At 43.4% G+C, this 24,321-nt stretch overlaps 1 protein-coding gene across 1 annotated transcript in view; it reads right to left on the minus strand.

The window, feature by feature from the left end:
• Nucleotides 1-300: 300 nt before the first annotated feature.
• Nucleotides 301-24,321, minus strand: part of LOC137631068 (ADAM 17-like protease) — a 299,072-nt gene continuing 275,051 nt past the window's right edge. The window contains exon 12 of the mRNA XM_068362674.1: nt 301-15,985. Within this exon, the coding sequence (XP_068218775.1) occupies nt 15,551-15,985 (435 nt within the window). The 3' untranslated portion in view covers nt 301-15,550. The remainder of the gene's footprint in view (nt 15,986-24,321) is intronic.

Here is a 24,321-nt window from a genome sequence, read left to right on the forward strand (position 1 = left end):
CATTTCATCATTTGGTAAGACTTTGGCATTTGACTCTGAAGCCTCCATCATAAAAAATGCCATAAGGAAAAGGTGGTTGCAGTGATGAATATCCTTCACTGCACAGAATGAATCTCTTTATACAGTTTAACATGACTTGATATATTTTGACAAAAATTATCTTAAAATATATTATACCTTTTATTCATAATCTATATATGATATAGTTTATTTGCCATTTCATTTCCTCACTGAGCTACTTAAAATGTTGAAGCCCTTGGGCTTGTAGATTCTGCTTTTTCAATCATGGTTGTAGCTTGGTTAGTAATAATAACAATATTGAACAGTCTAGCCTCTAAAGGTTCTGGTTTCACTAAATAACCTGTACAGTAGTTTGAAGATTAAGAATTTCCAGGGGGAAATGAAGCGAGAAGGTTCATTGCGATTTTAACTGTCTTAGCCTCTGATGGATGTATTAAAGTTAGTATTACAGGCTGCTGGAACTGGAAGAACAATAATCATGATTTATGATAAGGGTAGTTAAGAATAAATTCACCCAGTAGGGGTCCTATCATTACCACAAGGCCCTAGAATTAAGCCATTCACAGTAAAAATTATATCCCTCCTGATGAGGCTATCTGCAAACTACTTATTTAGCCTCAGAACAAAACTAGGGGGGATTTCTAACTTGCTTGCCAGGTCAGGGTGAAACCGTTACCAATAAATTGCAGAGACCCTTTCTTTTGCTTTTCCTCTAATTTTTTTTTTTTAACAAACCAAAGTTACTATCTTGATATTGACAAGCATCTACGTGAGACCTTGTTCTGAGGGAAGAATTCTGTAGTAGGATATCAGTATGATGAAATACTTCAATACTGACATTATGGATTTTAAAGTGTTATTCCAGCTGTGACCATTTTGTAGAATGATCTTCCCAATCAGGCAGTTTAATAGGTGGACCTTCAGATGTTCAAATTTGCTGCAAATGTTTTTATGTTGAACAGACTGACATAAGTCACTTTTTAAAGTTTATTTACAACAGACATTTCAATGTTATTACTGATCTTAGGGTATTTTTATTCATTACTAATATGTAACTGTAGTTTATTTATTTCCTCTCCTCACTAGGCTATTCATCCTGCTTTTCCAAAATTGGTTGTAGCTTAGCTAGTAACAATAATAATGTGAACACAGAATCATGGAGGGATGCTTACAACCTCTCTAAAGAAGTACTTCTATTGTGACATTACAGTAGTTATCTGTCCAGTCTAATGTTAATTTGTGTACTTGAAAGTGTCTAAATCAACTATGTATTACTAATTTTAACAGGCAGCTCTTAATCATTAGAAACTCCTCTCTTTGAGTTGAACAAATTGGTATACTGATACTTAGCCAAGTACATGAACTGCTACTGCAGTACAGCTTTGGCAGTTACTCTGCTAAAAAGAATCTAGGAAATTCACAAAAATCACTCCTAGCATAAGCAAAATAGACATTGCAATCATTTATTTGGCAAGCAAAGAGATAAGCCAATTGGAAGGATTAAAATCTGCCAGCAGATAACCAAGGAGAAGCTGTCTCTATAAGAAAATTGACAGGCCTATCAATCATCAGTTTGGTAGCACTTGCCTATCTATAGCAACACTACTGTACTGTATATATGTAATATTATGTATAAAGCATACTAATATTAGTAACTTTTCTTCAAACAAAAGAATGACAGTACTAAATAAATACAGTATAACCTATTAATCAAAGAATATGGTAAATTTATTAAAACTACTTGCAAAAGGAACAGCACAAATACTTATGTCAAATGTAAAGAAAATTATTTTGTGGAAATTGTCAAAATTGAGTAGTCATACTTTAAGATTTTTTCTGTCACATTTTAAGAGGAAAAAATCACAACTCTTTATATTTTTCTTAACTATACAAACCTGAGACATTTAATAGGAGTATGGCTTCAGGAAAGCTGGCACAGGCATTAAACTTTTAACAAGGTAAAGAATAGTTGCCTGTCAGGTGGGAAGAGACCCTGCCCACTAACAGATAAGAGGAAACATATTTGTCCTTAGGCAGTGCACTCAATAGTTAGGAAAAATACAAATTACTTTCAAAATTTGTGATTTGTTTCTTGATGCAAAACAAACTATCAATCTTCAATAGAAGACTCATTCTATGGAGGGTAGAATTCCCCTAAAACAAATTAGGCTGGTTAACTACCCTGGGAAATGACAATATATTTGTGTCCTGTAGAAGAGCAAAATTCATGACTCCTGTCAACCTGCTAACTACCCGAGCATGAAGATGTCGCAGGCAATAGGTTATGTCCCTACCAGAAACTGGTACAGAAATTGGTAAGCAGTCACTAAAAAATCTATATATCCCTTAGGATATGAAATCCTAATATATAGGCATTCCATCCATCCTCCTCCTCCTTGTACAGGAGGATGGGGTAGATATTTCAATACAAACCAAACTGTAACGAGAGGTTACTCAGTTTCATAGCTTATTTTTATCTAGGATCTGGTCCAGCAACATAATGGCACGACTGCAGCACCCCAAGGATGGCAAGAAGGAAAAAGTCGGACATTTTTCACCTTTCACTACTAGACAAACACAGACCGTTATCTTAGACTAGAGACTTCTCTCATGTGGGAGCAAGGATCACTAACTAAACTTAAAAGTATCCAGTAATTTGTGTTGTTATACTGTACTCTGAAGGTAGTGTTGTGTTGTGATGTTATACTGTACTCTGCAGGTAGTGAGTGGCTGGTGAAGTTTGTCCAGACTTCTGCCTTCAGCATTTGTGCCATGGACAGATTCTTCTTGAAGGCTAAGGTAGAGCTGATACCAATGACTTTCTGAGCCCATGCTCTAGACAGTTTGACTGTAGACTGTGAAAGCAACATAAGTGTGCTTACTGGTCTCACAAAACCAGAATGAGACTGGATTCTGTGATATCAGTTTCTTAACCCTTCCAGTGCTGAGGAACAACCTCTGGTCCTTTGGTCTGAAGCTTTGAGTTCTCTGAAGGTAGCTCCGTAGTGCCCTCACAGCATATAGTAGGTCACCCCAATTACTAGTTGCGACTTGGAAGAGGAGTGGAGAAGGACTTTAACCTGGGCTGTGGATAGCAAGGTTCTGGGTCTTAGCCACAAAATACAAGACAAACATAAGGCGACCACCTTCCATCCTTTGTAATAACATAAGGCAAACAAGATGCCACACATTTCACCCACACTCTTTGTAGAGGCTAATGCAAGCAGGAAGACAGACTTGAGTTTCGGATGTCGATCTAATAATCTCTTAAGGGGTTCATTCGGTAACTGCTTCAGAGAGTTGAGAACTCTCGTGACATCTCACTCCTGTGGTTTGAGTTCTGTAGGAGGGTAAGACTGCTCAAAGCTCCTTAATGGCATGGGCAACTTCCACAAAGAGGAGAAATCCAGCCCTTCAGTCTAAAGAGCCAAGTGAAAGCTGAGCAATAGCCTTTCATTGTAGAGACTGAGAGGAGCTTCTCAAGTTGCAAGACCACTTAGAAATTAGCTATCAATTACAGTATAGAGGTTCTGACTGGAGAAATACCCTGTATACGACACCAATCGTAAAAGATGCACACTTTGGTAGGCAGCTGAAGAGGATCTTTGCATATTTCCAGACATCTCCTGGGCAGTACCTCACAAAGCTTTTCGCTCCTAGCAGATGCTGGGTAGTACCCACCTGTTAAGTGCCAAGAAGCCATTTAGCTTTGGTACCTCTGTAGATGGGGCTGACAGAAGATTTGGTCATAGGGGTAGTACTTTAGGTGCCTCAACGAGGAGCATCAACAAATTCAGAAGCCACAGGGTCATTTTGATATCTGGGGTTAACACTTAAGTTGATGACCTGACAGATCTAGCAGAAGGGTAGAAAGGCCTAAGCATCTTTATTGTCCCAGGGAAGTTGGAAGCCATTCTCCATCACTGCCAACAGGTCTGGGACAGAAGAGCTAAACACTACAAGCTTCTTGTTCTGCTGAGTAGCAAGCAAATCAATTGAAAGGGAACCCTAAAAGGCAAGAAGCCTTTCTGCCACACAGGGTTGTGGAAATCTCTCTGCTATTACCACCTGTCCCTGGCAGTTGAGTGAGTCTGGCAGTAAATTCCTTTAGCTTGGGATGAACTTCACGGTCAGCTATAAAGTATTGTCGAACACCCTAGTGTGTGCATGCCAGACCAACTTGCAGAGGGATTGCAAGACAGTTCCAGGTACTCCATCCTTCTCTTGGGTATGAAACTTGACCTCTCCCAATTGATTATGATCCTAAAATTGTGGCAAAAATCAAAGAGGCTTGTCTCAACCCTGGAAAACAACTTCCCTTTTAAGGACAACAGGGTCAGCCAATCATTGAGACATCTAAAAAAGCCAAATCCCACTCAAGTTGGCCCAAGCTGACATGACGGTAATGACTTGCGCGAACATCTGGGCAGCGGTAGACAGTCTGAAGTACAGGTCTTTGAACTGATACACAACTTCCTTGAGGACGAAGCAGAGGTACTTTATATTGGATCAATAGATTGATATTTAAAAACTTCACTTCCTTTAGCTCCACAAAAAAGAATTTAGTCTACCTTCCTGTTGCCTGCATCCCCAGTGCTTGCCTTCCCATTTTGACCGAAATCTGTAGAACAAACTTGTGTGGAGGAGAGGATGATAACTGGTCTGCACCCTCGCAAGAAACAGAAGACTTTGTAGTTTAGGGGCTAGTTGCAACTCTCGTCATTACTGAAAATCCTACAAACATGAAATCATCAGGAAGAGATTGGTTGAAGGCATTGTCGCTGTCACTGTCCTCAGCAGGAAAAGCGAAAGTTGTTGCAACTGGAGCATCATCAGATAAGTAGGAGCAACTGCAGAAGTTGATGCAACAGGTGACTTCCTAAAATATTTAGTTTAATGTCATTTGCATAACTCTTTAAGGTTTTCTCTTTGAAAAGTTGCCTTTATGAGGTAAGGGCCCTTTCAACATTATGCTAGTCTCAGTTGGGATCATTATTGATAAGGATCTGCATACCATTGTCTAATAATTCCTTAACATCAGACAACATTTTAGTTGTTAAGGGAAGTGGTGGGGTTTCTTCCTCATCATCCTCAGCAGCGCAGTCCTATACTATTGCCATAAATCTTCAGTGCTTCATTCCTCCAGGTGTGAATCGAGCAATTCCTGAACACCATTCTCACTGATGTCTTCAAAGCCCACTTGATGGGAATGTTGCACAATATCGTGCACGGCAGGTTGACTGTTAGGCAACTCCAAAGTTATTCACAAACACTGGCCATAATTTCCACTAAACACATTTCATATTTTATACTTGAAAGGAATTGAACACTGCACTTTCCATAATTTTCTCCTTTTAATTTTTAATCGTAACAATATTGAGTCTGAAAGATTGTAATAATTGGGAAGATCTTTAATTTGTTCTCCCTGTTTATTATCTTAAATACTTCTAATTTAGTTACAAATTTTATTGATTTTCTAGGCTTCTTAAGTACTGCACCAACACTTGTACTTTTTGCACTAAGCTTACATACATACATATACCAAGGCACTTCCCCCAATTTTGGGGAGTAGCCGACATCAACAAATGAAACAAAACATAAAAGGGGACCTCTACTCTCTACGTTCCTCCCAGCCTAACAAGGGACTCAACCGAGTTCAGCTGGTACTGCTAGGGTGCCACAGCCCACCCTCCCACATTTTCCACCACAGATGAAGCTTCGTAATGCTGAATCCCCTACTGCTGCTACCTCCGCGGTCATCCAAGGCATCGGAGGAAGCAGCAGGGCCTACCGGAACTGCGTCACAATCGCTCGCCATTCATTCCTATTTCTAGCACGCTCTCTTGCCTCTCTCACATCTATCCTCCTATCACCCAGAGCTTCCTTCACTCCATCCATCCACCCAAACCATTATTAAGGTTAATTACCGGTAGTTCAAGGAAATCACAAAATAATGCGGCTAATATTACTGTACAATTTAAACTGACATGAAATGAATCTATAAAATAAAAATAGTATGAAAAGCAAGCATGTTTAGTCACAGCGTGAAATGCGCTAGCAATACCAATGTAAACTATTTAATTCACAAAATAAAAACATTTGACTCCATAATAATTCTAAAATTAATAGCAAAATTTTACGGTTACAAATTACCAATCAAAATACTTGTAACTTTGCAAAAAATAAATAATGTAATTACAACCCAAACACAGCGAATGAAAAACTTATGAAAAACAATTTGGGTCAGTTGGAGTGTGAAAGGCACTAGCAAGTCAAACGTAAACTACTATACTTACAAATAAAGTAAAGACATAATTTTTAACTCTATAATCATTCTAAAATTAATAACATAATTGTACAGTTAGAAATTACCAATCAAAATTTTCCTTACTTCGAATTTTTAGTGAGTAAATCGATGCATGAAACTAAATTACTCTATTAGTATCTTCTAATATTTGCTAAATGAATCTTTGTACAGTGGGGTGTTGGTGTATGCATAGACAATAATTCTTCATCAGAGGTGGCACTGTCCACAGGCACTGCACCTGGTGTGAGACCAGGTGTTGAGTGTGCTGACATTCTCCCCGCTGTTGGAATATATTTGGCATCCATTCCCACAAGAGCAAGACTAAGTACAGGTTGGGGAATCGGGTGCGTGGAGATCATGTTCGTGGAGTTCCTCTGTGTGTAACAAAATCAAGTTGGCCTGCTAATGTCATCACTCATGTACTGATTGTTGATCATAAGATACACCCCACTCCTGCTTGGGTTGTCATCTCTGGAAAAGGAAGGAGATAAGGAGATGAGGGCAGACCCAATCATCTTGCATGAGGGTGTGGAGTGCATGCTTGGTCTCGTACCAGAGCAGAGGTCACATTTACCACGTACTGAAGCATATTCTTAAGGAAGGAAGCATTCCCAATACATAGCCTCTTGTACTCGGATCGTATGCCAGAGTAAATATTTTCCCAATATTTGTGCATTTGGCTATGGTATCACAGAAGCGTCTTGGGAATATCCTAAGGTAAGAGAGGAGGAAGGCACCTGCCTTCATTCTGACTAGCAGTGCTTGTGCTTGGTCTCTCCTAGGACCTACCACTGATAGCAGAAGTGTGAACTGTACCTCACATAAGGAAACACCTTCCCAATAGGATGGTCAAATCTTGGTACAACACTGCTCTTCCCAACAAGCCATGCAGAGGAATTTGTAGAGACTTTGCCCGTTTGGTTGTCCTGAGCTTCAGTAAATTTTTCCTCGACCAGGAACACTTACATGAGTTTGGCTATAGGCGTAGGAGATACAAGGTGTGTATGCATGCATGCATACATCTGTGTGTGTGTGCGCATGCTCCTCCCAGCATAGGTAAAAGGTTTAACATTCATACCATGTACCCAGATATCTCAGTAGTGTTTGTGTGCCAAAGTTCCTTCCCGCTATGGGGCCATTCTCATTAGTCAAGAAGGGAGGCTCCTGGTACTGTCTCTCGGAGAGGAATAGTAGGAGTCACATATGTGCCTCCTATAGATTGGCTTTCTTCAGAAATATCTGTTACCAGTTCTTCTCCTTAAAGTTGTTACAGCAAAGATTCTAACCAAGATAAGGCAGGATAGAAGGAAGAACTTGAAGTTTGTTCCCTCCGAAGTTGTTGAGGCTAATGGATACACTCATGTGGAAAGAGACCACAACAGCACAGACAGATGATACATCTTTAGTACCTTCTAGGATCGGCAGACACCAAAGGAAAGAAAGGCATCACCCTTCGCCTTGACACTCATCAACGGCAGAACTCTTCCTTCCAAATGGGTACAGCAATGCTTATGGAAAACCAACTTCTTTGGATTCAAAGTATTTCTATCATTATAAGACCACACACAAGAAGAATAGTACAGCAACAGAAATGCCGAACAGAGAGAGTATATTGGATAATGGCAGAAAGCACAGAAAAATGTCACCCAATTACAGTTATTAGGAAATTGCATATCCTTGGCTGCTTCTATTAATACCCCTTGAACATTTCTATCTGGAAGAACATTTATTCAATCTGAATGGAAAAGTAAAAGATTAAAATGGCTACATGAGGAAGCTAAAAAGTATATACGGTGACCGAAGTCAAAGTGAGATTTGCTATATCTGTTGGGTGGGCAGAAAATCAACTATGGTTTGTGTTGTTAAAAGTTTAATGACTTTCCCAGCTTTGATAAAGTCCTACTCGTATTTAAGTTGATGGTTTGTATTACAATGTGGGAAAACATAATGTTTTTGTTTATTCTATAAAAAATTTGGGATTGTCAAGTGACTTGCTATATTACCAATGATACAGGGTAGCCTATAAGGGTTTATAGGTTATTGAGGTGGATTAGGAAAGGCTAATTCATGCAAATTTATGAGTCTGAACAAATTAACAGTAACATTTGGCAAGACTATATTTACAATTAAATTAACAGTCTCCAGACCCATCAATGCCTTTACAGTCCTACTGGCTGAATGCTCTTTTATTTCTTTTACAAGAAATTGAAAGTATCTAGGATAATTATTGGGGCACGTGAATCTATTAGTAACCTAATAGGCTTGTTGTTTAAAATAAATTATTTGCTATAGTTATGACATCTAGAAACTAGTAACATGAACTACATAGTGCATTACAAACAAAAATTGAAAGATGCTGTTCCAAAAGACTTATACATTTACACTATATTTCATAGTTACACATCAAACACAATAAACATTTATTCCATAGTAAAAACCTAATAAACAATTATTCCACTGTACAAACAATAAACATTTATTCCATAGTACAAACACAATAAACATTTATTCCATAACAAACATATTTAGAAGGATGAAAAGGGTGTGAAATCATGCATCTGATGCCAAGCATTGAGTATTATTAGTAAACATGTTTTAGAATCAACCTTCAGTTGTGTGTGACTCCAACAATTAAGTTTAATCTGCCATAGGATGAATGTAACCAGCTATGTTTTAAATATATACTGCCACAAAAAACAACAGCAAAAAGGACTGGCAATTAATAGTCACAAATTTTAATTAGTCACTTGTATTTTTTCTAACTATGCAAACCTGAGTCTTTTAATAGAAGTATGACTTCAGCAATGTTGGAACACCTGTTAAAATATATAAGGTGAGATGGTGTTAGTAGCTGACGGGTATCGGGTAAGCCCTGACCACCTAACAGACCATTGAGTAGCCACTTTGACCTTAAATCTAGTACTTGCATTGAGGTTGAGATAGGAAATGTAACAAAGGACTCGGGTGTGTATAGTTAGGAAAAATGCAAATTACTCAAAAATCTGTGAAGTGTTCTTATACTTGATAAATACAAACCATTGTCTTATCCTTGAGAGAAGGAAATCCCAGTAACAAAACTGGCTGGTTTAAATCCAGGGATGCCAAGCCACTTGTACCAGTAAAAGGAACCGAAATGATGACCCTTGCCAACTTCCTAATGGTCTTACCATAGAGATGTCCCACGTGTTAGACTAGGTTCCTACCAAATGAATTGTAGATAGGCATAGAAGAACCTAGATCAGGTTTGAGGATATCATATCTAAATGTAAGGACATTTATGAGAAATGGCTTTTCATACATCAGTGTCCATCGTCTGCTTTAACAAAACAGTAAAAAAAAAAAAGTTGCTTGAATAAAGGGCTTGGCTACATCTAGCATCCAGTCCAGTACATAATGGCATGACTATTGCACCCTTACAGAGGGTAAGAAAGAAGGAGTAAAAAATAAACACATTCTTACCTTGTTCTAGATTTACAATGCAACTGCTATTTTAGACGAGATACTTCTTGTCCCATGAGGGAGCTAAGTTCACTACACAACCTGGTGAGCAGCTACCACACAGCCTGGTGAGCAGCTACCACCAGACATAGGGTAAAGTTATCCCGAGACTGATGGGTGCAATCCTGAAGGTAGTGGGCAGTGAAGGTTGTTTGACATTTCCAAACTCCTACCTTCAAGACTTGTCTCTCTGACAGGTTCTTCCCGAAGGATAGAGTAAATCTGATACCTCCGACTGTGTGTGCATAAGTTAGGGATGGTCGTTTCCTTCTGTCGCTGGTTGCAGGAGAAGCATGTCTAATTGCTCATGAAGCAAGAAATAAATGGTATTCTTGGATGTCTTCTTTAAAGTAAAACAGTGCTGAGAAAGACTCCACTTCAAGTAATGCAGTAATGACCCTCACTGGACAGAGAAGCAAGTCATCCTTATCTCTGCAGGTTTCTCATTGTAAGGAAACCATGAAGGATTCAGGTTTGAATCGTAAACAGCTGGGTTCTTGGTCTCGGCTACATACTCTGGGACAAAGGTGAAGGAGACCTACATAATTCTGTATGACGTGCAACATATCAAAAGCCTTGCTGTTAGCCTACATGCTTTACTGAGACCAAGGCTAGAAGAAAGTGACTTGAAGGTTGGATTCCACTGTTTCAAGAGCTTATATGGGTTCTGCTTGAAAAACCTGAGATCCTGAGTGATGTATCACACTGGTAGTTTGAGTTCCCTGAGAGGACAAGATGGCTTATAGCTCCTCATGAGCACAGACAATTTATATCATGAGGGTCTAAGCCATTCAGTCGTAGAACCTACCTTAGGCTGAGTGATAGCTTTTCAACATGAAGTCTGAGAGGAGCTTTTCCCAATGAAGATAGATGAGGAAATCGGCAATCCCTTGCAGAGGGTCAGACCAGAGAAATATACCTTCTATTATGTCAATAGCAAATGATGGCCCACTGTCCTTGGTAGACAACTGCAGAGGATCTATTCAGGTATTCAGACATCTCTTGGGCAGTGCCTCGTGAAAAGCCTTTTGCTTGTAGCAAATGCCTCCAGGGCTCTACCCCCTCCACTGACTTCTCCACTGGGAAAACGTGACGGTAAAATGCTGGAGAACAATCTCGTATAACTTCTAGTACGTTCCTTCTTCCCATCGACTTTACCTTTACTTCTAGGGCCAGGCCTTTCAACAATCCTACCTAGGTAGTTCTTAGAAGCCATTGGTATCTAAGAGAGGGGAGAATGAAAGTTAATGGAAAGCAGGTGATATCCATCTGCTAGGAGTTCCACCACACAGCACTCTGACCATGCCAAGTTGCCCAGTGGGTTGACAGGATCACAAAACTCACAGCAGCTGTAAGAGGGTAATGCCAATATTTCAGCAGCCCCTTCTCTCCTTTACACTCCTTCCTGGTATGGCTAGGATTGGGGGAGAAAGGGTGGAGTGTTGACCATGCCTTTTCTATAGGAGGAAGGGACTGGAGGTGCAGATTTTGGGCCTGAACGTCGCTAGAATCTTGTTTTCTGTGCCAACTTCAGTTGCCTTTGAAGGGCTGGGCCCCTTAAAGTAACCACTCGATGAATAATGGAACCCTGGCTGGTGTTCCTCCACTTCAACATCGTGAGGTCGACTTCCTTCTGCAGGGACAATGCTGAAGTCTACAATACCGGTGCACTCCATTAGGAAAGTGCCGCCTCTTTTACTAACTGCTACAGCATTCCTTCTCTTCAGGACCCAGTTGGCCTACTGGCTAGCTGATAGGTGCATCTAGGTTATAGCCTTGGGGCCTGACAAGATCATGTTCTTGTACTTCCTCGTCTCTGATTTGCCAAATTCTGGGTTGTGGCGAAGTATGCAACTGCACTTGACCTGTAGTTTGTCTATGATGTTGCTTGGAGGCTGGCCATGGAAACAGCTTCCATGGCAGCAAACTCAAGTCCTGAGAATGTTGTGCCCTCATGCTCAAGTCTTTCCACTGGGATTTGTGCCATCACTGCTGGATAGATAAATGGAGAAAGGTCTGCCACTTCAGGTATATAGAACCATCGTTGTCGAGAGAGTGCGGGGGAGCAGGATCTTATTCGATCAGCTAGATCGTAGCCAGTTCTGTGGACTAGAGATCTAGGCATTGACCACAGCAAGTCAAGGGCAGGCTTCAGCCCTTGAGAGGTGCCATGGTTGCCTTCGCAATGTCATTGTATACACACAAAAGTCTGCCATTACCTTGATGAACACAGAATCAGTCTTGGGATTCTCAGCTTTCCCTAGAGCTGGCCCGGAATTGGGTGCTGTTGGATCAACAATGCCCCTAGACTCCTTTTCTCTTACAAGAGAGGAAGTCTCGAAGAATAGCTCAAGAAAATCCTTCTAAGTGTATGCGTGTACTGGATGGAGAACAGTACTAGGTTGATACCCTTAAGAGGAAAGGACAACAGCATCATGATCTATGCTGAGGTACCTTAGCATTCAGAGGTTAACAAAGTACCATATACTACAACCTCTTTAGGACAAATAGGAGAGTTGCATGTGAAACCCTGTTGCTGGGTGGTGATGTTTGTAAGAGCGTTCAGAGTGGCTGTACATTGTCATGTGCTCGACTCATTGCATGCATGCATGGGAAGGTACCCTGTTGGAGCCCTTGGGTGTATGACATCCTGCATTTCCTACTATGGTTGTTGCTTGGCTAGCAATAATAATAAAAGGTCTCATGTCATTGATTGGTCTTAGCACGTACGAACATGTTGTGACTTGGATCTCAGTGCATGGAAGGATCTCAATTTACTGCCCAAGAGCAATGAGAAGAAGCACGTGACAGGTGCCACGTCTTTGTGACTCAAACGTCACGATCAGTTTACGAGTAAGCATGTTTAGTGTAATTGCATGGTGTCTGATTGTGTTGTGTTCCAATATGTGGAAATTGAGAGCATAGAGATCTGGCATGTGGAAAGCTGTTTTAGTGATAGTGGCAAGAAGGTCAGCTTACATCATAATGCTGCTTGCATGAGAAAGAACTCGTCAATCGTACGCTTCATCATGGTCTTTCTGCTGGGCTGTCATCTTCCTAAGTATTGATATAATTGTCATCTCTGGAACTCTTGGGAGAAGAAGAGAGAGAAAGCGATGAGGTGCACCTCATCCCAACTGACAGTGCTCATGCTCGGTCCTGTATAAGATCGAGCACTGGTAGTAAGTGCGTAAATTCCTGTACCTCATACTAATCCACTTTGCTGGGCTGGGTTAGGTTAAGTTACCACACCACCTCTGTCATGTGTACGTGAGGAGAGGTGGTCGAAATCTCTACTGGTAGCTGCTGATTTTTCTTTGAAGGAGTATGGGTCATGTTTGAAGGTTCTCCAGTAGTAGATGTTGAAGATACAGGAGTGCTGGGGGTAAAAAGGGAGAGTACACTTTGCCTTTCCAGGCTACAGGGTCTTCGAGGGCCGGAAATGACGATACACTACTTCAGCAGGAGACGATGTAGATTCTTTCCCAACTGCAAGCAAAGACTTGTTGATGGTTGTTTTGTCAACTGCCTCCTCTGCATGTAAAAGAGTAGACAAGGAGGGTACAGCAAGTGAAGTACTTTTGATCTTTGTGTCAGTCAGCACCTTCAAACTTCTTTGCTGTGGATTCCCAGGAAAAGCCACAATTTCCTTAGGTCAAAATCCTTGCATCTGATGTTCTCGGTCAGTATAAGTGTGTCCAAATTTGCAGGTGGCGGCAGTGGAATATTACTTTCACTGGGGGAAGTTGATACTAATGCATTCCCTGAAGCAGGCCCCAAGTGTAAACTGGTGTCTTCTCCCTCCTTCCCAATTTCTCCAAATCCAAAGGACTGACTTAGAGAAATCCATAGAAGGCAGAGAAGGTCAATTAACGGAAGAAACGAATGGGGAGCTAAAGCATTTATTCTGCAATAGCCTGGGCATTTCTGTGTTCTACCTGCTACAGAAGAGGCTATGGCTTGTATTTGTCATAGGGGAATAACTGTGAAATCATGCCCTCTGTAAAAGGTTTAAAGGAGACGAGAATCCATGAAGAGCCTGCTCATAACACTGGTGTAGATACTGGCCAGGCTTACCAGGCCAGACCCCAGACCCACATATCTGCATGTGAAGTCTCCATCACAACACACACACAATACTGAAAGAAAAAGAAGCAACTATTGTAACAGCCACGTTATGAACAGGAGATTAGTACATCTGTAATGAGTTGTGGCTCAGACCAGAGTGATTACTCGGTGGCCTATCGGGTGGCCTTGTTATAGATTTTAATCGTTTCCCAGCTTGCTGAAATATTCCTATTACAGGAAGGTTTTCTTCATGTAAGAACAAAAATAATTTTGCTACTAAAGTAAAGATACTTGTTACCCTCCTTTTAACACTCCTTTTAACAAAGTAAAATGAAATGGTTACAAAGAATCTAAAGCTAGACACATTATTGCTGAAGTCATGTAATACAGTACATGTATGTGAAAAATTAATGTGTAAAGCATTATTTTGAACTAATCTGTATCAGGGTTTACTACTTCAATGCAACATATATACTTTACAAATATAAAATAAATATTACGTAAATAGCTACTATTACGACGTGAAATATTCTACATGAATAATGACAATATCATACACATGATGAGGCAAGATGGGTAAAATGAGCATCTTGATAATTTTACATGTCAATACAAAACGTATTTGATTATCTTACAGATCACTATTAGAAATAGTGACGATCAGGAAGAATGATTAATACTACAAAAACCAGGTTCTTCCCGATGATGAATTTTTAACTTGAGTTTTATATCTTTGAAACATTTACTAAAACTTAACATCTTTGTATACTTTTCATATTGTCTAAGAAAGAATAATCAAAAGTACAGTAAGTCTTTGAGTTACAACAGTTTCAAGTTGTTACAGTTTCATTTTATCCTTTTATAGATGTCTTCATGATTTTTTACTTCTAGTTATGTTTCCATGTCAAAACATATTTATATGTCCTAAAGTATAATTTCACTACTGCATTAGCATAAGCGATTGACTTCAGTACTTGTGTATAGTACTGTTTTCAGGTGTGTGCCGATTTGCATAAAAATTTTAGTAAATGTTGTAGGAATCGATCTAAGTTGTAACCTGAGGACCTGCTGTATACATCCTTTGGGCTCTCCATTTCAGAATGGGACTGGCTCCTAAAATACAACTAATGTGTAGCTTCCTCATTGTACCTCAAAAGAAACTATATATTTTTTTATTAATTTTCTGGAAATGACTAGAATTCTAATGGAATGTCACTTTGGTAACATAAAGCTAATGAATACTCGTAATGAAGTGTAGATGTGTATTTTAGGCACTATTTCTGTATTTTTATCGTTCATATAGCAGCTAAAGATTATATTAATTCACATCTTGATAATTCCCACATTCTTTGCATACAGTACTGATATTGTTAATCACTTGAGGAGTAAAATTGGTTTAATTTAATTTGTTTTTATAGTACCTTATATCTTAATACTGTATCTTATCAATTAATAAAGTGATAATTTATTAACCACTGATTTTCGAATATTCTCTCTTTTACATCCAAAGATTTGGCGTAGGATTTTATCATCTATTGCATCCAAAGTCCTGGCTGTAAACAGTTATTTACAAACAAAACACCATTATTTACTTAGAAAAGATATCTAGTCTAGGTAGAAAAAGTTACAGAAAGTAAGTTTTAAAAAGAAGTCACTTTACATGGCATTTGCATAATGCTGAGAAATAGGTGGGGAATGAGCATTGTTTAGTGTTTGTCGACTTTCTGCTCCTTCTGGAGGATCTCTTACGCCAAGACCTCGGGTCCCTGTATTATGAGAGCGATTAACTTCTTGTGAACGACCTGGTTCATGAACTCTAGTTCTTTTACTATCAATTATACGTACACTGTCTGTAGGGTGAACAAGCTCGTTGCTGTAATACCATCGAACGTACTTGTGATACTCGTCCTGACGTCGGCGATCAACATAGCTAAATATACAAGATGCTGGTACCCATATGATGACAGAAATAATGATGACAGTACCAACAATATTATCGCGGAGAAACATTAGTACAGTGTTGATATTAATGTCTTCAATGATGTCCCAGAAACGTTCAACAACATCTTGTACGGTCTTCTCACATTTCCCCTTAAAAGAAATGAGGATTTTAGTAAATTAAACCTAGAAATTAGGATGTTACTTAATTACTCATACTATATGGATAAGAAATGTTCCAAGTCCCCCAATAATTAAATAAAAGAACTTCAGAGTAGAAAATCTCTGAAAACAATATTAACATTACAAATTTAAAAGTAATTTGTATTTTTTCTAACTATACAAACCAGGGTCATTTAATATGGATGCAAAAGCTGGTATGGCTAATGAGGAATCATTGAGGATCTGAAAACATTCCCTACTTATCCATGTGTCTGGTCGACAGGCTCTGGCTTGAAGCAGGGAATTGCTCTAACCCAAACTGGGATTTGCAAGGTGGATGCAGTGCGAAGGAAGGAAAAAATACAAACTATTTTTAAATTTGTGATTTGTCCATACCAAAGACAAACCTTTAATATGAGAGTTCTCTAGTGGAAGGATGCCTCACTGGCCATCTGGCTGTCAAACAATCTGGGGTGAACGAGGATAGTCCAGTAAGGTGAAAAACAGCGTACGTCAACCTTGCATCCTGTGGTCCACAAATTAGTTATGATGGGTCATGGCCCACAGTATTAGATACTATACTCTCATCTGTGAATGTCACAGAGACTGTAATAACTATAATGTGATCATGGATTTGCAGATTAATCACAATCTCCCTCATAAGGAATGAAGGGCAACACTTCTACTTAGTGTAAAAAAATTACCCATCACTTGTGAGCTTATCTGCATATGCGGCTAACCCGCAGGAACATCGCACATGCTTATCCTAAGAGAGGGTGATAAGGATAAAAAGAGAGAAAAAGAGGGCCAGATATTATGGGGTGCAACTGTTAACTTAGACACTACTATCTGTCATGTGTGTTTATTATATCAGTTTCTGGGCAGCTACCACAGGTACAATGGAAAGTGTCCAGAAACCTATGGGTGCAGTCCTATAAATAGTGAGTAGTAAAAGTAGTTTGTCTCTTCTAAACATCAGCTATATGAACTTGTGCCACTAAATGTTATTTACGGGAAGCCATTGTGGCAGAAATTCCTCTGCCATCATGGGCTTTGGGAGCAGAAGACATAGATGTATCTCCCCGAGATTTGCATGATCCCGTGATGGTTTCCCGAAGCCTGAAAGATATGGTGTTCTTGGTTACTTTCTTCTTTGTCCTTCCAGTACTGATGATAAGATTCTGTATTTTGAGGACAATAAAAACTACACTTTGAGTAAAGAGGCACTGTTCATACAGGACAGAGTAACAGATCATCCATGTCATCTTTACCTCCCTGAGAAAGGATATGGAAATATTAATATCAATATGTCATAGATTGTCACTAATGGATGAATATTGGTTTTGCAACAGAATCCAGTAGATAGGAAAATGACAGTTTCCTCCACCTAATGAAAAGTAAAACTAAGTACAAGAATTCACAGAGTTCACTTTACTTAAGGGTTCATGGAGTGCAATCTTACTGGACTGAAGAACCTTGATTGCACTTCAAGTTGGGAGTCGATTTCATGAGGTGGGTAAACATGTTTGAAACTCCTCGTCAAAGCCGACATTCCCCACAATAAGGAAAGATCAATATCCTTCAGTCGAAACACCTGGCGTAAAGTTGAGCATTAGACTTTCACCGCCATGACTGAGAGAAGTTTCTCATCCCGTAGGAAAACTAAGAAGTCCGCAATTAAGGGAATAGTGGCCTCAAGCAGAGCAATGTTTCTTTCAAGGCACCAATCACAGAAGAGGGACCACTATGCCTTGTAGATTACTGAGGAGAATTAATGGAGATACTGTGCCTGGAAAATTGCTTTGCAGTTGACCTTGAAAATCTCTTCTCATGGAGGAGACGCTGGATAACCTCTAACCATGAAGAGATGGGCAAGACACTGCTGTGTGGAACCTCTTGCCATGTGACTGACTGAGAAGCAATGGCCAAACTCTTACCTCTTGTAGTTAAACTCAACTTACAAGCTCCCTTTGACGGAGTTATGGATGACCGAGTTAAAACTCGCTAACCAACAAGGAAAATAGCAGGAAAAGTCCTTTGGAGCCCCGGGGCAAACACCCTTCCTGGACAACAGCTACCTGACAACTCCTTCAGGTGTAAACATCTGCCTTCCTCATCACTGTGGCAGTGTTTTCCAAGATGAATTATAAAAAATATCAAAAATTTTAAGTAATTTTTATTTTTCCTAACATACTTAACGAGAACTACTTTCTTAGGAGTTACCTGTAATCTCCTCTCTACCGACCAGAGTTTTGTGTAGTATACCCTACACCCGTTTTCTATGGAGGGCTAACCCGGGAGTGAGAGAACGTCCCCCGAGGGTAGCCTTGAGCTAGGTCGAGGTCCGCTTGGGTCCCGTTAGTCAGTAAGTTCCTCGGATGTTGCAAAAAGTCCCTGCAAGGGCAGAAAGGCACTCGGGGAAGGTAGGGAGGGCCATTACCCGAAAGTAGTTCTCGGTACGTATGTTAGGAAAAATAAAAATTACTTAAAAATTTTTTATTTGTTCCAACACAAATACTTGCCTCGAACTACTTTCTTAGGAGACTTACACTTTAGGAGGTGGGAGTGGCTTCCTGACCTTCAGACCCAGCAAAGCGGATGCCAAGAAGCCTAGATATGAACTAGGTTCTAAAAAAAAACAACCTGGGAAATGGACGGTAGGGTACACTACACAAAGAGCTCACGTTAGTGTCTAAGTACTCACCCTTTGAAAAATCTTCTGATGTTGAGTCCAGTAACAAAGTTGCAGAGACGTGTTCTTCAATGATTACATAAGTGTGGTTATCTCCGATAGGGATAGGAAACGGGGATTAGGGTGAAAAGGAACGAACCTGTGTCTCCTGGTTTTGCTATCCACGATTGTGCCTGGGGCTTTACCGTTAAATCACTTGGAGCACGGAGATGACTGTCCCAATGGAGAACCCGTCTAAGGACCTTCTTGAGTAATCCTTGAGGTAATGGGCAGTAAAGGTCGACTGGTTCGACCAGGTGCCCGCTCGAAGGATCTGGCCCACTGCCATGTTCTTCTCAAAGGCTAAGGAAGTGCTCAGACCTCTGATGTCATGGGGCTTGGGAGTACCTGGCAAGGCTAGTCCCTCCTCCTTGTAGGCCCTGGCAATAACTTGTCTCAACCAAAAGGATATGGTATTCTTCGATACCTGCTTCTTTGTAACACCTGTGGAGACGAAAAGGCTCTTGATGCCTGGCCGGAGATGTGCAGTCCTCTCAAGGTATTTTCTAATGGCACGGACAGGGCATAACCTCAAATCCTCAGGATTCCCAGTCCTAGGAATAGCTGACAGAGAGAACCCCTCGAATTTAGGATCCCAGACTGCTGGGTTCTGGGTTTTCACCACGAATGAAGGGACAAACTTGAAAGATATCTCTTTCCACCCCTTCGAATGAGAGACGTCATAAGACAGCCCATGAATCTCACCTACCCTTTTCGCAGAGGCAAAGGCCAACTAAAAGACTGTCTTGAGAGTGAGATCCCTGTCTACAATATCCTTCATTGGTTCGAACGGGGGGCTACTTAACATCTTCAGGACCCTAGCTAAGTCCCACTGAGGCACCCTAACAGTTTGAGAGAGGCAGGACTGTTCAAAACTCCTGACAAGCATAGAGATGTGTCTAGAGGAGCCCAGGTCGATGTCCTTCAGAAGGAAGACTTGACCCAAGGCTGCTCGTACTCCTTTTATAGCTGGGAGTGACATCCCTATCTTGTCTCTGAGATATACTAGAAAGTCTGCGATATCTGGTACTGAGGCTTTGAGGGGTTTTATGCGCTTCGAAGCGCACCACTTCGTGAAAGAGGCCCACTTCGCTTGGTAGACCGCTGCCGACGACCTTCTCAGGTATCGCGACATCCTCTTAGCCGTTCCTGACGAATATCCTTCCTTCTTCAGGAGGCGCTCGATAGTTTCCAGGCGTGAAGGCGTAGAGACTGTGGGTTGTCGTGGAACCTGGGAAAGTGTGGCTGTTGTAGAAGATCTGGCCTGTCGGGGAGTGGCCACGGAGGATGGTTCGTCAGGTCTTTTAGGTCTGCGAACCACTCTCTCTCCGGCCACCAGGGCGCTACCAAAGTCATCCTTAAGGTCCGGCCAGCCCTTACTCTGTTGAGCACTTGCCTGATCAACGTGAAGGGGGGAAAAGCGTACACGTCTAGGTTGTCCCACTTGTGCTGAAAGGCATCCTCCAAGACTGCCTTTGGGTCTGGGACAGGAGAACAATACACGGGGAGTTGTGCGTTCAGTTTGGTTGCAAAGAGGTCCATCACCGGGGAACCCCACCGTTGAATGATGAGCCTGGCTACTTCTGGGAGGAGGGACCATTCTGTTCCTACTATCTGACCCATCCTGCTGAGACCGTCGGCTAGGACGTTCTTTTTCCCGGGGATGAACCTTGCCAATAACACTATCTGGTTCACTTCCGCCCAATCTAGGATCTCTAGGGCGAGATCGCACAACTCCCTTGATTTTAGGCCTCCTTGCTTCTTTATGTACGCTACCACTGTGGCGTTGTCGCACATCAACGCCACAGTGTTTCCCCTTAGTAGATCGATGAAGTGCAGGCAAGCTTTCTGGACTGCCTTCAACTCTAGGACATTGATGTGTAGGCCTTTCTCCCCGTCCATCCAGGTTCCTCTCGCCGTCCCATTGAGGAGATAGGCTCCCCATCCCTTGTTGAAGGCGTCTGTGAATAGGAGCAACTCGGGAGGTTCGGTCGCGAAGGGCATCCCCTTGAGCGAGTTCGACCGGCAATGCCACCATTCCAGGGAGGGTATTGTGTTTGGCAGGACTGGAATTAATTTCTGGGGCGAGTCCAGTTGGTTCCAGAAGTTCTTCAGGTTCCATTGGACGGCCCTGAGTCTGAGTCTCCCCTGGGAAACCAGTTTCTCCAACGACACCAGATGACCTATTAGCCTTTGCCAGTCCTTCGCCCTCCTGGGTTGCCCCGACAGAAAAGGAAGAAGGATCTTCATAAGATTGCTTACCCGCTCCTCTGACGGAAAAGCTTTCACTAGTAGGGAATCCAGTGTCATCCTCAAATAGGTCATTCTGGTGGAGGGAGATAGGTTCGATTTTTCTGGGTTGATCATGATACCCAGACCCTTGCAAAACTGGAGAAGTTTTATACTCTGCTCCTTGAAAACGTCCTCTGAGGAGGAAAGAAGCAACCAGTCGTCCAGGTACCGGATGAGGCGAATGCCCCGCTCGTGAGCCCACACCGAGACTGTCGTGAAGACTCTCGTGAATACCTGGGGAGCTGTCGACAACCCGAAGCAGAGGGTCTTGAATTGCAGGATCTGGGTACCCCATTTCACCCGGAGAAACTTCCGACTTGAGGGATGGAACGGAATTTGGAAGTATGCGTCCTTGAGGTCTATGGTCATCATGTAGTCTTTCTCCCTCAAGGACAGCAAGACTGACTTCGGAGTGTCCATTTTGAAATCTTGTTGAGAGCTGACAGGTCTATCACCGGTCTCCACCCCCCCCCCACCCCCCCCCCCGTCGCCTTTTCTACCAGGAACAGGCGGCTTTAGAAACCTGGCCCTGGGTGCAGGACCTCCTCCATGGCGCCCTTCTCCAACATCGTGGACACCTCTTCTTGAAGAGCCGCCCTCTTCAACGGGTCCTTGGGTGCCAGCCACTCCGACAGGCTGGCCGGAATTAAAGGCGGGGGCTCCGTTAAGAACGGTAGCCTGTACCCCTCCTTCAGTACGGATACTGTCCAGGGCTCTGCTCCGTGAGCCCTCCATGCTTGCCAATGTAGTCTGAGGCATCCCCCAACCTGAGGCTTAGGCAGGAGTAGGGGGCCTCCCACTCTACCTCCTCCTGGAGGAGTGGCCTGAACGGCCTCTCCTGGAGGCAGAATACCCTGTTCTAAACGAGGCCGACGCTGCTGGAGCTCCTCTACGGGGGGGCTGAGGCGCTGAAGCCCACGAGGAAGAAGGGGCTTCTCTCCTCGTTAGGTTAGGCGGGGCCTGAGAAGTGGAGGGACCGTCTGATGCTGATCTCTTGTAGGGGGGCCTCCTTACCGGTTGAGGCCTGGGAGCGTTCACTTCTTTTCGTTTAGCCACCTTTTTCATGATCTCTTCTAGCTCTTTCAAGGGGAACAAGGAGTCACCCCACACAGGAAGGCTCCTCATGGCCCTCGCCTCCCTGTCTGGGACCTTCCGGGAAAGCTTGGCCAGAATAGTGTCCCTTTTGCGAAGAACCCAATTCGCTGACATGGCAAGGGACTGATACGTGAGGAACTTCAGGGTCTTGCCCCCGGAGATGATAAGTTCCCTCAGGAGGCTTTGCTGTTCCGGGTCCGTCAAGTCATATGTGGCTTGAACACCTACCAGTGTGGAAGCCCACCAGTCCAACCAAGAGGAGACGTGCACCAAGTCTTTCGACGTCTCCTCCATCATCGCAGCCTCCGACTGCGAAAAGCAAATCGGGGCTGAAGAGGCTCTGTCCTCCATGGCACCCTGTCCCAGAACGTCGAGGGCAGGCTCCACCTTGCAGGCTCCCGGTCGTTGTCCCTCTGGCACATAAAACCTACTCTGTGCCTTGAGCCCTTGGAGCAACTTCGAGGAGCTCTGCGTTTTGGGAGCTTCGGCATTGCATTAACTCTATCGACATGAGCCCGTCCCAGGACGAGATCTCAGGCCACAGGCACGGCAGGGAGGTTTTCTGTTGGACGGGTGCCTGCATCAAGCGGGTCAGGCTGGACCTCCAGTAGTCCTCATCGGTTGGAACCGGTACTTCAATCCTATGATGCCTTCGAATCAGGCCTATAACCTTCCGATAGGCCGAGTCCTCGGTCGGGGAACCTTCTCTACCGTCCGCAGAACCTTCGGCCTGATCCCGAGGAGCCGGGTCACCGGGCACTCCCACCGGGCGCTTCGGTTCTGGAATAACAGGCACTCCCCTGCGGTGGTACCAGTCTTCCCCGGCGGGAACCTCCGCACCAGGTTCGGGGGTCAGAACTGGCATCGCTGTGCCGGCGAGGACTACCGTTCGTGTATTCTCTCTGGGGGACGAGGACACGGATCCCGTGGGTTGACCCGACGGAGGGAACCGTTCCTTTAAGTCCGACGGCCGAACCAGCTGTGCTGATTCGGCCAGGCTGCCCGTGAGGAAGCACGGTTCCCCCCGCTGGGCGGGGTGAACCGGAAGCTTCGCGGCCTTACGCCTGCCTGAAGCGGCCTTCTCGCATTTCTCCCTGCGAGGATCATATCTGCGTCTGGAGGATGGCCTTCGTGGCGAGAAATCCCTGGACTGCCGGTCCGGGGAACGCTGCAATTCAGACTTACGGGGAACGAAGACCCAATCACCATCGGGGGACCTACTCCTCCTGTACTTCCTCCGTGGAGAGCGGGACCGTCTCCTACTGAACCTCGAACGGGATCTTGAGCGGGAACGCCTGCTCCTGGACCGCTCCCTCCGGCGCCGATGTCTCCTCCTGGTTTCCTCTTCTGAAGAGAACGAAGCCCCACCATCCGAAGAGCCCGACGAAACTGTACCACCCGCACGACGGGCAGAAGCGGGGGCTACGGAGGGCTTTGCGACTTGCTGCGTACCAGAGGTCGAGGGTTGTAGGAAGGTTTCTGGAACCGCTGTCAGAGGAGCTGGAAAAGAGGTTTGGCGCCCTACACTAGGGAACCAGGTATCCAGGCCCTCTTCCATCCACATTGGGGACCTACCTGGCGTTTTAGGGAGCTTCCACCCGAAGGGCTCACTTACCGTGGAGTCCAACTTACTCTGGGCGTCGCCAGCCGCTGAAGAACCTGAAACACAGGCCCACGAAGCTGGGCGTCGCCAGCCGCTGAAGAACCTGAAACACAGGCCCACGAAGCGGGCGAAGAAACAGGCACAACATTACTACACCACAAGGGGTCGTCGGAGGAAACGTGCCCCCCAAGTACAAGGGCAGAGTCTCCAGAACCCCCAGACACAGCACTACCAGGCCCCCCCACTAGCCTGAGAAGTCCCAGCAACCCCCACTTCACACACATTAGACTCCTGGGGAAGAACCCTCGGCTCTTTCCCCGCAACGGACTTACCTCGTCCCCTACTCTGGGTAGGGGAAGTCGAGACAGAAGCCCCGTCGGACCGTCCACTGGGTGATGGTAACGGCGAAGAGATACTATATTTCCTGGGCGATCGTTTCGACTTCTTCTTCTTCTTAGTGCCGTAACGCACCCACTGTATCTCACTCCAACTAACACACTCAATGCACGTATCCGATGGCGAGCACATCCTGCCCCTACAGGAAGAGCAAAGGGGGTGAGGGTCTACTTCGGGCTTGGAAAGGAACGCTCCACACGACTTTCCGGC

This window comes from Palaemon carinicauda, chromosome 39 (genome assembly GCF_036898095.1).
Source record: "Palaemon carinicauda isolate YSFRI2023 chromosome 39, ASM3689809v2, whole genome shotgun sequence".
Classification (NCBI taxonomy): domain Eukaryota; kingdom Metazoa; phylum Arthropoda; class Malacostraca; order Decapoda; family Palaemonidae; genus Palaemon; species Palaemon carinicauda.